The sequence below is a fragment of the Chrysochloris asiatica genome, unplaced genomic scaffold, assembly GCF_000296735.1.
Source record: "Chrysochloris asiatica unplaced genomic scaffold, ChrAsi1.0 scaffold00067, whole genome shotgun sequence".
Taxonomy (NCBI): domain Eukaryota; kingdom Metazoa; phylum Chordata; class Mammalia; order Afrosoricida; family Chrysochloridae; genus Chrysochloris; species Chrysochloris asiatica.
This window is the reverse complement of record NW_006408585.1, coordinates 7889121-7904671: the sequence shown is the minus strand read 5'-3', so window position 1 is coordinate 7904671 and position 15551 is coordinate 7889121. Positions and strand designations below refer to the sequence as shown.

At 40.7% G+C, this 15551-nt stretch overlaps 1 protein-coding gene across 1 annotated transcript in view; it reads right to left on the bottom strand.

Moving 5' to 3' along the window:
- The window catches only part of RTN1 (reticulon 1), a 317230-nt gene that overhangs the window by 148234 nt on the left and 153445 nt on the right, over positions 1-15551 (bottom strand). Inside the window, exon 2 of the mRNA XM_006864592.1 lies at positions 2785-3558. Within this exon, the coding sequence (XP_006864654.1) occupies positions 2785-3558 (774 nt within the window). The remainder of the gene's footprint in view (positions 1-2784; positions 3559-15551) is intronic.

Genomic DNA, 15551 nt, shown 5'->3' with positions numbered 1-15551 from the left:
CCACTGGCAATAGGTTAAGTGGCTTGTCTAAGGTCACTGTACTGGTTTGTCTCCCTTTGCCCCCTTGGACCCATTCCCATCTTTCTCTGCCCTGTTCAGTCCTCTGAGATGCTGATCACAGATGATACCCACGATCTCTTGCCTCAGGATCCTCATTGTTTTCAGTCTAAAAGGGGTGGGAAGAGAGAGCTGTTGGAGTATTTATACTCCTTGTTGCTTCTGAAGCTCCAGTACTTGGCAGGCTCTGGGAATGCTATTCTCTCCTCCCTTGTTCCTTAAGGCCTAGGGATAGTGGTGGCTCTCTAACGTAACCAGGCCTTCACTATCCTTTGTTGGTTTGCTTAACCATCTTTAGATATTTGTAAATAGCTCTTCTTTAAACTCTCTTCAGTTATAATCTTTGAGTATGTAAGTGTGTCCTGCAATGGTAGAGCCTCTTAGTTAGGATTGACTTAGCTTGATAGTGAATTTAGATCTCTCTGCTCCATGTGCTTTCTACTATATCACACTGTACCTCTTATAAAGAGGGTGGGAGGTCTGCAGTGGGATAAGTTATATTTTGAAGAATTAGATGAAAAGGAAAGGGAACTGGATATCTACATCAAAGAGAATGAAATTACATCACTCATATCACATACAAGATGTATATGTAAGACCAAAAACTATAAAACTCTCACAACAAAACACAGACCTTGGACTAGGCAATGTTTTCTGACATATGGCACAAAAACACAAGCGACATTAAAAAAAAAAAAACAAAACACAAAAAAAACCAAAAACATATTAAATTGGACTTTATCAAAATTAAGAACTTTTGTGCTGCAAATGAAACCTTCAAGAAAGTGGAAACACAATTCACAGAATGGGAGAGAATTTCACAAATCATATCTCTGATAAGGAACTTAACCAGAATATATAAAGAACCATTAGCGTAGTGGTTACGAATTGGGCTGCGAACCTTAAGGTCAGCGGTTCGAAACTACCAGCTGCTCCGCGGGAGAAAGATGAGGCTTTCTACTCCCGTAAAGATTTACACCCTCGGAAACCCTATACAGGGTCGCTATGGGTCGGAACCGACTCGATGGCACATAACAACAACAACAACAACAACAAGAAAAAGGAAAAAAAAAAAATTCATTCTAACTGTGGGCAAAGGACCTGAAAAGAGTTTTCCAAAGAAGATAAACAAATGCCCAATAAGCACATGACTAACGCACAGCATTATTAGTCACTGTTGAGTGCTGTGGAGTCGATTTCAACTCATAGCGACCCTGCATAGGGTTTCAAAGGAGTGGCTGGTGAGTTTGAACCATTGACCTTGATATCAACAGTCCAGTGCTCGTCCTACACCGCCACACCAGGAATGCAGGCTGTGCCGCTGAAGGGAGAGAAAAAAGGAGGAAAACTCAAGAGACACTAATGAGAGGGAAACAACAGACATGGAGTCTGATTCACGTGGAGGTGAGAAAAGGGCATGCGTCAGTCAGACATCTCTCAGAAATGCCGGCTCTCAATGAGAAAAAACATGGAAGTCTGGAGATTGAGCTGAATTAAGGAGAAGGGGGATGCTAATGTTATCTTGGGCTCAGGGGACCACGAGTAGTCCTGCAAGACATCCCAGCCTGCATGCCAGCTGGCCGCATGCTGGGTTGTTCAGGAGATGAGCTGGCACCCACTCGTTCTATAGAACCAGGAGCCTCAGGCAACTTTTTATTTGTGTAAATAAATAAATATCTGCCTCTTCACCTTTAGTCACTCTTTGCGAGCCAGACTGAAATTACCATGCGGGCAAGGGCCAGCCAAGGTATGCTATCATACCCCCAACACTTAGAGCAGTAGCTGGCACAGAAGGCACTCAATAAACAACAGTTATGTGAAAGCTAGCTCAGGTCTTGAAGAACAGTTCTTAACCAGATATGTAGCTCAACAATGAACTTTGAGAATCTGACTTACTATAAATCTGAAATCTAGATGGGGCCCAGGCACCTGCATTTTGTGATTCCAGAGGTAATTCTAATAATCATCTCTAATTGAAGATTCATCTACCAGAAACACAGGAATTTCTAGTAAAGACTGAATACTTTTCAGTATAAGTATGTCCCATGAAATATTTATATTTTACCTGGCAACATTACCTCTCATTGAAAATGACTGTTTTAGAGCATTCAGAAAAAGTGTTATAGAATTTTGCTTTATTTACTCACAAGAAAGGATGATAGCTTTAGGGTGTGGGAGGAAAAGTGAAGGTGCAAAGTTATAAATAATCTTAGTATGAGTCAAAGGGACTCAGTCGCACTTGAAGACATTGTCCTTTATTCGTAATGGGAACTAACAGTTTATCAAACTGAAATCTGGGCCCTGCATTGCTAAATGCCCTTCTCAAAGAAGTCCAGTTGATCTGGGGAGAAGGTGGCTGGAGAGAACACTGAAGGTGATCTCCCATGATGCCCCAGGAGACTACCAGGCCCAGGAAGGAGAACTAACTCAGAAGCTAACCCAGAGGCAATCTCTGGGATCTGGAAAGTAGGGCCATATGAGGATTTTAAGGTTTTCAACGGAAGCATATCTCTCCCTTAAATGAAGAAGAAGCATTACTACCAAACAAATCTGTTAGACTTGAGGAAAATTCCAGATCTCAACTTTTATATAATAGAAAAATGGCTAAAAAAGTTGTATGCTAATTCACTAAATTATTTTCAGTGTCAGTCTTTACTTGTTAATAGTTACTCTGTGTTTCAGGAATTTGGATTTCCACATGATGGGTTTTCCCAAGGCAGGGCATACCTGTTCCAGAAGATGGAGGCGTGACAGACCCTGGACTGTCATCTTCAGGCTCCGATACCGTGACAGTGGGGACTGTATCAGGACTTGGTTTCAGACAGATGTCTTGCTTCTCAGGGACCTTCACATGAGTAGCACTCTCAACAGAAGGCTCAATCTCAGTCAGCGTGATTTTGACAGGGGCTGTGATTACAGGAGCACTGCGTTGTTCTTCAGGGAGATCATCTATATAAGGTGCAAATGTTGACTCTTCAAATAAATGGTCCTTGATGATCTTTCCTTCTATAGGAGCTGGTTTCTTGGGTTCAGAGACCCCTTCAGATTTTATTGGGGTTCCAGTGTCCTTATTCTTAGAGTCTAAGTCTTTATCTTCCAGCTTGGGGTGACATTCCTCTTGGTACTTTGCCTCTTCTGGCCTGGTTATGTCAATGTATTTATAGGCTTCTGCTTTCATCTGGTCCAGAGGATCTGCTAAGATCTTGTTCACCTCCACAGACTCCGCAGGAGTCATCTCTATTCCAGAATCAGAACTCAATAAGCCATGAGGCTCTGTGCCAGGCACATCTGGCAAGGAGGGTCCAGGAGTACTCAGCTCATCAGGGCTCTCTGAACTGCTGGCATGGCCATTTTCCTTCTGAAGAATTCCTGTGAAATATGTTGAATCCACCTGAGGTGGATAACAGATGTCAGAAATAAGAGATGTGTAGCAGGCTCCTTCCCCATCTTTTGGTGGTGTTGAAAAGGCATGTCCCAGGGCACTGGAGGGATTTGCCATACCTGTGAATCAAAACAACAGCACACAATGAGTGGGGACCTGGATTCAGTTTTCTATCCTGTCTAGCCCACTGTCTATCCCAAAGCCTATGGAGACCTGGCACCTTTCCTCCCTGACAGAACTTAAAGTTCTCTTGGCGTACTGGTGTTCATTTGCCTTGTCTCCCTAATATTTCACACATACACAATTTTTTTTGGCAGCAAACCACAGAGGCCCACACAAGCTGTCATGCCAAGATAAATTAACAAGAGATTTCAGAGGATAAGAAAATCGATTGTCAACATCTACTACCTCAATGCACAGTGACTTGATACTTTTCAATATTATTAGAGAAAACCTCTCTGTATCAAAAGTATGGGTGGCTTTTTAAGTGGCCACTGAAATGTAGGCTAAATCAGTTTTGTAAATACAACAGTAGGACATTAGACTTGGGAAGGTGTTAGGAGGGAGCCTGCAGACAGAGTTGGAAGACCCTCTGGTAAAGTCCTTGCATTCATGGGCTCCTGTCCCTTCCTAGATCTAAACTGTCCATTCTTTACTTAAAGGTGTTCAAAGAAAGGGGTTCCTAGAGTTATGATGGCCTCATCCAAAAGTTGTATCATCTTGATTCTTTAATTATTCCATTTCTCCTTATTTTGTTTCCCTTCCTTTTCCACTCCTCTACTGCCATTCTTAGTCTTCCAGTGGTATTAAAAGTGACCCACTGGAAACCTAGATTCAGAGGGCGTGAAGGAAGGTAGAATCTCCACTGAGTAGTATACAATCTGTCTAGGCAGGGCTGATGAAATGAAAAGCAGATGGGTATCTTGTGATACAATAGTGAATAACTGTTATCAGGACTGCTTGTGAGGGTTGGAAATGTAAAGGTAGACATTTTGTAGCAAGGAGGGGAGTGAATAACTTTTCAGCCTAGGAGCAGAGGTCCCTGGGACCATCAAGGGAGAAGAGCGGAGAGCAGGACTTTACCCAGAGAAGCAGTGATGCCTGAGATGGAGCAGAGACGATGACGTGGAGGGATGGAGCAGCTGGGGACTTTAGATACAGAGAGGGAGAGGGGCTGTGTGCTGATGACTCGGGGGCAGGCTTTGGTTAGTTGATGATGCATGGAGGGGACTGTAACCATGGCAATGAAACGATAAACAATAGGATGAATGTAAAACTAATGTTCTCCCAAGTAAACGATCACATAATTCAAACTAAAACATTAAAAAAAAAAAAAAAAAGTAACCTACTGGAGATTTCTTACTTCCACTGGTGGTGCTAAGGACAAAAGAAGTCTCCATGTCTGAATCTATAGAATGTTTGCACCTGGCCTTCATTCTACTAATCAACCAGCCAAGAAATGCATTCATAGCGAGCAGAAAAGGAAAATCCTCTATTGTTTTTTTTTGTTTGTTTGTTGTTGTTGTAAAACACCGTCAGAGGAGAAGAAAATTAACATGTATTGAGGTCTTACTAAGTATTAGGACTGCTTGTGTGGTGTTGTAGGATCAGCATTGGACTGAAAACCTCAAGGTCGGCAGTTCAAATCCACCAGTTGTTCCTTGGAAACCCTATACAGGGTCTCTGGGAATCAGAACTGACTCAACGGCACTTAATAACAACAACAAACTGAGAATAAGCAGTATGATTTTACCTAATTCTTACACAAATTGTGTGAAATAAGTAAGCCCGATACTCACAATGCATACATAGACACACGCATACAGAGTCACACAATATAAAAACCTTAAAACACACCCTAAAAATATCCCAGATTAGGGCACCAACTGATATAAAAGTAATACAAACTAGTTGTCATTGGGTGCCATGGAGCTGATGCCAATGAACTTGAATTTATAGGACAGAGCAGAACTACCCCAAAGGATTTTCTTGGGAGTTCTGGTGTGGTGCTGTGCACTGGATCACAAGGTTGGTTTGAACCACAAGGTCGACAGTTCAAACTCATCAGCTGCTCCTTGGAAACCCTGTGCAGGGTTGCTATGAGTCAGAACCAACTTGACGGCATTCAACAACACAATGATCTTTATGGATCAAGATTTCCAGGTCTTTTTCTGCAGAGCCATTGGGTGGCTTTGACCTGCACAGAAATATAATATTAATAGCTAACATTTGAGTGCTTGCTATGTGCCAGACATAGTTCCAAGCTTTTTATTACTCATTTGATCATTGAAACCATCTTAGTAGGTTGCTGTATTAATAAAGTACTCTTATTAGTCTCATTTCACATACGTGGAAACTAAAGGAGAGAAGGGCTAAATAACTTGCCTAAGATCTCACAGGAGTCCTGGTGTGGTGCTGTGGTTAATGCGCTGGACTGCAAAGTCGGTTTGAACTGCAAGGTTGGGACTTCAAGCTCACCAGCCGCTCCATGGAAACCCTATACAGGATCACTATGGGTTGAAACCGACTCGACAGCACTTAACAATATCATGATGGTCTCACAGATAGGAAGTGACAGAGTCAGGATTTAACCACAGCAGTCTCCAAGCCAGGAAACCTTCTCTCATGCCCTTTGCATCTTCTTAAATCAATTTGTAAATTTATTTTAATTTATTTATTTTGAATCAGTATTTTTACAAATAAACTTAACTGCTATGTTTTCCAGGCTTTTCTTGTTGGTTGTTTGTCTCTGGGGAAAGAAACAGCACAAAGCCTCTTCACTGACTTACCTCTCCCCTGCCCCAGCACCTTTGCACTGGCTGTTCCCTTTGCTTAGAACATTCTTCTCTCAGCGATCTGCACACCTATCTCTTTTTTATCCCCAATCTTTGCTCACCTTCTCACTGAGTTCAACCCTGAACACTCTCTCTAAAACTGCCCCTCTGCATTCCTTGGAACTCCTGTTCTCCTCTACCCTTCAATGCCTTTTCTCCAGCCGGTGTCACTAACCTCCTCCTATCATAATCCACTTATTTATTGTTTGTCTCTCCTTGCTAGTGAGGGACTCTATTTTGTTTACCAATGTTACCCATCTCTAATTCTTGAGTTCTGCTACAACAGAAATACCACAAGTGGATGGCTTTAATAAACAGACATTTATTCTCTTAGTTTAGGAGAGTAGAGGTCTGAATTCAGAGTGCCAGATCTATAAAAAGACTTTCTCTCTGTTTCTATGAGACTCCCAATTCAGGGAAACACTGGGTCCAAAAGATACGCTCCACACCCAGAATTTCTTTCTTTCTCTGCTTGTTTCTCTCTCCTTTGATCTCTTGTAAAATCAAAGATGAATGCCACATCCTAGAAAAACTCTCCTAACATCAGATCAGGACTGTAACCTGAATAAGGGTGTTGCATGGAGCTCTGATAGCATAGTGGTTATGAATCGGGCTGCTAACCTCAGGGTCAGTAGTTCGAAACTGCCAGCTGTTCCGCGGGAGAAAGATGAGGCTTTCTGCTCCTGTAAAGATTTACAGCCTCAGAAACCCTGGACAGGGTCGCTATGGGTCAGAACTGACTCTATGGTACATAACAACATCTAACCCTTTAACCAATACAATGTCATTACATAACTACCAAATCACTCAGATTTGTGGCCTAGCCAAGTGGACACATATTTTGGAAGGACAGAATTTAATCCACAACATAGTCTAATATCTAGAACAAGATCTAGTACATAGTCAGTACTCAATAAATATTAGAGAAATAAAATACTTATCAAGTTCAGAACTCAGCACAATTTATCAGGTCTGTGTGAAAAAACAGACTGGAAGCTTCTGCCCAAACTGCTAATGATACTTCATCTGGCAAGTGACCTAATTTTGCAAACAGCAGACTAGTTCAAAACTGTAGATTTCAGGGAGACTTCTAATTGCATTTCCTTTCCAGATGGCTGGACTTCTTAGGGTGGCCCTGTAGGATCAGCAGAATCAACGGATGGCACTTAACAACAACAACAACAACAACTATTCCATATGGTTGCCCCTTTTTTCAGGTTAGACCACCCTCAATAACAAAAGGACTAATAACGATGATGAGCTGACTTGCCTAAGTATACTTAGAGCACCAAAGAAAAAATATTAGATTTCAATCTATGTATGCACACCACACCTTTTATCCTAATGAGTTTTTAAAGCTTCTTTGGTACATGGATTTAGCCTAAAAGTTAGGTGGGCCTCCCTGGTTGCAAGGAGATCAGTTCTGAGATATTTCACTACAGACACTCGTGGTTGTCGTTAAGTGTTGTCGAGTCGGTTTCGACTCATAGCGACACTGTATAGGGTTTCTAAGGAGCAGTTGGTGAGCTTGAACTGCCAACCTTGCAGCTCAAACAGCTTTGCAGTCTGGTGCATTAACCCACAGCGCCACCATAGACACTTGGGTCCTGGGATTCTCTGTCACAGTGATTTATAAGCTCCGTGCTAGTTAATTCATTAAGGAGCAGTTGGTTTGCCGGTGGCTATAAACACTGGGGCTTGAGGAAAAGGGAAGGCAATGTTTCCTGGAGACATTTCTAGTGTTCTGTGACTGTCTCATTGTCATTTATGATTCAATGCTTCCTCTTCAGGGGCCACCAGAGAAGTACTGACCCTTATTACCCATGTCTGGCAGGTTACAAAACATCTCCTGCCACCAAAATAATCCCTCTAAACACAACTGTCACGTGCTCAGCAATCAAAGCCTCTACCTAAGGAGCTGTGGGAGTGTAGTGGCTATAAGTTGGACTGCTAGCCTCGAAGTCAGCAATTCAAAACTATCAACCATTCCTTGGGAGAAAGATGAGGTTTTCTGTTCCTGGAAGGACTGACAGCCTAGGAAACCCTATGCAGGGTCAGAACCGACACTGTGGCACATCACCTACCAACAACCTTACCACTCTGGTGGATAATCCTGGCATTTTAGGTGACATGAATTCCACCGTAGCCCTGTCTCACTGCTTGTCTTGCTTTCCAAAGGGCGGCTGTAATGTAGTTACCACAAGTGGATGACTTTAAGGAGCAGACATATTTTCTCAAAGTTCTGGAGGCTAAAAGTTCATATCAGGGTCTTGACAGTGTCCATTCATCTTGGTGGGCTGCCTCAAGCATCCCTTGGGTCTTAGTGATCTTCATATAGCCTCTGTCTTCCCCAGTGTATGCTCCTATCTGAGTCTAATTTGTTCTCTTTATAACTCAGAAGTGATTGGGTTTCAAACTCAGCATATGCCGATATGACATTATTAATAAAACTAAGAAACTGCTGCTGTCCAAACAGGACTGCACCCACAGGTATAGGAAGGGGTTAGAATCCAACAGGTTATTTTGTGAGGACACAACTCAGTCCATAAGACTTCTCTTTTCACTCACCCTCCAGGCATACAAAGCCTCTCACAAATTTGTGCTTACTCAATTGGCATTCTCCAATTCAGATTTGGGATAATAACAACTACCTCATCACTCCTCCAACACTATATGCTTTCAAACGCAACATTCAAATCTCTGCCTCTTAACGTTGGACATTTCAAGACAAATCACCTTTACAGGCCATCTTTGAGTAACAAATTGAAAAGGAACAACTTAATATTAATTATCAAAAAGAACATTTCAAGATCTAACCTGAAGTGCAACGATACCAGTGGGAGTGTGTGGCGCTGTAAGATCAGCACTTGACTGCAAACCACAAGGTCAGCATTTCAAGTGCACCAGCTGCTCCTCAGAAATCCTACCCAGGGTCTCTAGGAGTTGGAACCAACTTGACAGCACTTAACAACAGTATAATATCCATATACCTACAAGCAAAACCAGTCAATATGACTGTTATTCAAATATACATACTAATGCCCAAAATTGAAAACTGAAGATTTTTTTACTATCTTCTGCAGCTTGATTTTGATCAAACATGCAATCAAGATGAATTGATAATTATGGTGATTGAAATGAAAAAGCTGAAAACAAAGAAAAAGGATCAGTAGCTGGAAAATATATTTTTGGTGATAGAAATGGTGCCAGAGATTGCAGGACAGAATTTTGCAAGGCCAACAACTTAAGTCATTATTTTGATTGATAAGCACTGGATTGTTAACCGCAACTTTGGCAGTTCAAACCCATCAGTTCCTCCTTGGAAACCCTATACAGATTTGCTATGAGTCAGAACCAGTTCAATGAAACTTAACAACAGCAACAACATGAGCAGCTGATGGTGTGGTTACAGTTGGCACCTGGTTGTATTCTGATTGATGATGTTGAGCATCTCCATTTTCTCTTTCCACAGACCAGTTGATTTGGTTACGTGTATTCCATCTGAGAAACTGGATTATATAAGAAGAACGTGACATCAGGATTGTAGGAAGACTAATTAACAACATGCAATATGCAGATGATACAACCTTGCTTGTTGAAAGGGAAGAGGATCTGAAGCACTTACTGAAGATCAAATCCATGCGTTAACATGGATTACACCTCAACATAAAGAAAACAAAAGTCTTCACAACTGGACCAATAAGTAGAGAAAAGATTGAAGTTGTTAAGGATTTAATTTTACTTGGATCCACAATTAATACCCAACAAAACAACAGACTTCCTTAAAGTGTTAAAAGAGAAACGACAAAGACTTCCGGTTTTGGTGGTAGCAGAGACAGCCAGGTAGGAGGGACTCCATGGGGGAGGAACTGAAAACCCAAAGAAGCTGCATTCATGGAACAACACCAGAGCTCTGGATCTAGCATAAGGTGCAGGGCATCAGTTTCCCACATGTGCAAGTGGAAAAATCACAATATAAAGGAAAACACTGTGAGTTAGGAATCGCTCGAGATGGGACTTCCTCTGAAGCCACCCTGCCCGGGTGGAGTTCAGAGGGTGGGGCTATAGCCAGACTGGAATAGGGAACCAGCACTAAAAGCAGTGCAGTGACATTTGCAAAAGGAGGTGTGGGGGATTCTACACATTTTTTCTTCCTCGTCCCTGTCACACCTTCATTGCCCAGCCTGGATGCCTTCAGGCAGGTGGGTGCACACCCCCCCAAAGAAAGTCCAGTGCTGAGCCCACAGTTTTTACACGGCACAGAGAGAAAGAGCTTTGCTGCTGCTTAAGATGTCAACCTTTGGGTCCAGCCCTAAAATTAACTAGTACAGGACCCTTTACTCCAGCCTATCTAGCAAGAAAAAAACAGGCCCATCAGGCCTGACAGACAAACCATATGAACAATCTGTAAAATCCCAACATAAAAGGATGCAACTATCTTGAGAATTACACTGTGCACACACAGATACCTAACTGACCTTCAGAGACAAAAATAGTAGAGAATCTTTCTCCCGTTAACTTCTCAATATCTATCTACCCACCTCTATAGTGGTGACTAGAGGAGGGGCCTGAGCGAGTGGACACCCCCACTCATTGCTGGAGGCTCCTAGAGTGTACACACACTGCCTGTGTAGCAAGGCAACTGGCCAGTCAGCCATAGTTTTATTTTTGTTTCAAAGTGGTGGTTTTTGTCTCTGCTTTTATATTGCTTCTGTTTTTGGTCCTTTTGATCACACATTTTTCTTGCAGGTGGGAGCTTTTTCTCCCTACATTACCCAAGAAAAGACAGCAATCATGGCCATACAGCCAAGCTACAAGCATACCTCATAATATTCCACCATTGAGACAAGAGCCAATAACAGCTGCTAAACATTACACGCAAAAAGGGAAGCCTATCTCCTAATCATATCCACCAGGAGACACCCAGTAAGCTTAATAACACAACAACAAACATCCATTTAAGCATTTAAAAACCCACACAACTACTGGAAATGACAAACAAAACACAACAAAAGATCTCAAAACATGTCCCAAAACAGAAAAGAGTAACTAAGACAAATGAGCTGGAGACAGACAAATGCTCCAGAGGAAGAGCAGGTTTTGGATTTTCCTGAGAAGGAATTCAGAAGAATGATATGGGGGCAATTTCAAATGCTCTGAAAAGGGGTGGAGGAAAACAAGGAAGAAGTCAGGAAAGTACTACAAGAGCAATCAAACAAGATTGATACAGCATTGGAAACAATTCAAAAACTGCAAAAAGAGGTTCAGCTGGTTAATAATAAAATACCAGAAATGGACAATACACTGAAAGAAGAAAGGAGTAGAATAGAAGAGATGGAAACCAGAACTAGTGAGCTGGAAGACAAATCTTTAAATAATGCTAAGACAGAAAAGCAAGCAGAAAAAAGGATAAAAGAAAAAATCTGAAGAGAGTATAAGATTCATAAAGAGGAACAACTTAAGAATTATTGGCATTCCAGAACAGGAAGAATCAGAGAAGTCCACAAAGGAGAGAGCTGAGCTTGAAAGATGAGAAGATAAACATTCAAGAAATAAAATGTACCCCAGGAAGGACAGACCCCAAAAGAAAGTCAACAAGACATATAATAATTAAGCTCTCCAAAATCAAAGACAAGGAGAGAATCCTAAAAGCTTCCAGGGAAAAGAGAAGTGTCACTTACAAAGTCAAGCAAATCAGATTAAGCTCTGACCTCTCAGCAGAAAACATCAAGGCAAGAAGGAAATGGAGAGACATACATAAAACCTTAAAAAAACAAAAACGTGCCAACCAAGAATTGTCTATCCAGCAAAACTGTCAATCAAATACAATGGTGCAATCTAAACATTCCAAGATAAACAGAATCTATGAGATTTTTGTCAAAACCAATTCAGCACATCAGAAGATCCTAAACGGAGTTCCTTGGACTGAAAACCAACAAGAACAACAACAACCAGAGATTGACAGGTGTGGCAACACCACCTGTAACTCAGACAACAGACAGCAGAGTCCAGAACAGAGCAGAACTACAACAACAAATTTAAAGGAGCTGGGAGGTCAACCGAAGATGAAAATAATATCAATGTCAAAGAAGGGATAAATGAAGGAACAGCAATCCAGGTGTGAGGATGTCAGCTAAATTACAGGATAAAATAGATCCTCTTAAATGGAGAGGAAAGTTAATAGACTATAACGTAACTCCAAAGAAAGTTATTGCTTCACAACTTACCATGAAAATGAACTTCCAAGAAGAACAAGTAAATACGAAAACTAAGAAGAAACTGACAAGAAATGGCACAAAAAACACAAACTCAGCACAAGAAGGCATGCAGAACAAAGGAACAAACAGCACTACCAAAAAATTAATATAATGGTAGCAATCAATTCATACCTATCGATAATTACATTGAATGTCAATGGATTGAACACACTAGTGAAGAGACAGAGAGTGACAGATTGGATAAGAAAATAAGACCCTTCAATATGCTGCCTGCCCCTTTGATAGGTTCATGATGCATGCAGGAGACTGTAACCATGCCAATGAAATGATATATGATAGGATGAATGTAAACCTAATGTTTTCCCATGTAAACTATCACATAATTCACAATAAAACATTTAAAACAATATGCTGCCTACAAGATACACACCTTACACACAAAGACAAAAACAGACTAAAAGTTAAACGATGGGAAAAAAAAAATACACCAAGCTAACTGCAACAATAAACAATCAACAGTGTCAATTCTAATCTGTGATAAAGTAAACTTTAAGACAAAAACCAGCATAAGAGATAAAGAAGGACACTATTTTATGATCAAAGTGTCAATTGAGCAAGACAACATAACCATAATAAATATCTATGCTCCCAATGAAAAAGCACCAAGATATATTAAGCAAACCTTACTAAAACTGAAGAAAGAAATAGATAAATCTACAATTATAGTGGGAGATTTTAATACACCACTTTCGAAAAGGGACAGAACAACCAGAAAGAAACTCGACAAAGTTACAGAGGAATTAAACAGCACAATCAACGAACTTGACCTCATAGATGTGCACAGAGCATTCAACCCAAGAGCAACACAATATACTTTCTTCTCTAGTGTGCATGGAACATTCTCCAGAATTGACCATGTATTAGGTCACAAAGCAAGCCTCCATCAATTTACAAACATCAAAATACTAGAGAGCCTCTTTTCAGACCACAATGCTATAAAACTAGAAATCAACAAGAATACTAAGGCAATAAAGTCGAATACATGGAAACTGAACAACACCCTGCTGAAAAGCGACTGGGTAAAAGAAGGAATTAAATGTGAATTCATAAAGTTCCTAGAAACAAACGAGAATGAAAACACAAAATACAAAAATCGTTTGGACACGGCAAAAGCGGTGCTAAGAGGATAATTTATTGTGATAAATGCATACATCCAAAAAGAAAAAAGAACCAAAATTAACACATTAACATAGCATCTCCAACAATTAGAAACTGACTAACAGAGGGAACTTACAGTCACCAAAAGAAAACAAATAATAAGAAGAACAGAAATAAATGAGATGGAAAACAGAAAAGCTATAGAAAGAATCAATAGGACAAGAAGCTGGTTCTTTTAAAGGACTAATAAAATTGACAAACCAATGCCAAAACTATAAAAAGAAAAGAGGGAGAAGACACAAATAACACGCATTAGAAATCAGATGGGCGATGTCACAATGGAACCAAAAGAAATCAAAAGGATAATAACAGAATACAAATAAGAGTTGTACCCCAACAAATTAAAAAACTTATAAGAGATGGATGCATTTTTAGAAAAACACGACCTACAAAAACTTACACAGAGTGAAGTAGAAAACTTAAACAGACCCATAACAAAAGAAGAAACTGATCAGGTCATCAAAAAACTCCTAATCAAAAGAAGTCCAGGCCCAGACTGCTTCACAGGTAAGTTCTAGCAAACATTCAGAGAAGAGCTGTCACCAATTCTACTCAAATTATTCCAGAATACAGAAGAGGACGGAAAACTTCCTAATACATTTTATGAAGCACGCATAACTCTCATACCAAAACCAAGAAAGGACATAACTAAGAAAGAAAACTACAGACCAATATCCCTCATGAACAAAGACGCAAAAATGCTCAACAAATTCCTAGCCAACAGAATCCAGCATCACATTAAAAAAATAATACATCATGACCAAGTGGGTTTCATATCAGGAATGCAAGGATAGTTCAACATTAGAAAAACAATTAGTGTAATCCACCACATAAATAAGAAAAAGGAAAAGAACCACATGATCATATCTATTGATGCAGAAAAGGCATTTGACAAAATTCAACATCCATTCCTGATAAAAAACACTCAATAAACTAGGAATCGAAGGGAAATTCCTCAGCATAATCAAGAGCATATATACAAAACCAACAGCTTACACCATTCTCAATGGAGAGAAACTGAAAGCCTTCCCTCTGAGAATGGGAATCAGAAAAGGATGCCCTTTGTCACCAATCCTTTTCAATATTGTTTTGGAAAGGTTGTTTTGAACCTTAAGGTTTGTGGTTCAATCTCACCAGTTGTTCCTCAAAAAGCCTATACAGGGTCGCTATGAGTCAGAAACAACTCGACAACCCTTAACAACAATACAACAACAAATCATGTCCCTATGTAGGATATCAATGTTATCCGTGGTATCTCCTTCTAACCTGTCAGCTCCTGGAATTTGACACTAATGTCTTGTACACTAGACTGTACAGCCATTGAGTGGGTTTCAACTAATAACGACCCTGTGTAAAGCTTGGAAACCCTACATAGGGTCTGTAGGGGTTGGAATTGACTCAACGGCACTTAACAACAGCAACAATAACGCTTCTGAAGAGTTGGTCTTGTCAGGTGCCATCGAGTCGGTACCGACCCATAGTGACCTTATGCACAGCAGAACACTGCCCAATCCTGGGCCAACCTCACTATTGTTGCCACGCTTGAGTCCATTGATGCTGCTACTTGGCCAATCCATCTCATTGGGGTGTCTTCCTCTTTTTCCCTGATCCTCCACCTTACCAAACATGATGTCCTTGTTTGGAACAGCAACTCTTCCCTCCTGACAATATGTCCAAAGTACGAGACAGGAAGTTTGGCCTCCTGGCCTCCAAGGAGCACTCTGGCTGCACTTTTTCCAACATAGATCTGTTGGTTCTTTTGGCAGCCCATGGCACTTTCAATATTCTCCTCCAACACCATAACTTAAAAAAAAATCAATTCTTCTATGGTCTTCCTTATTC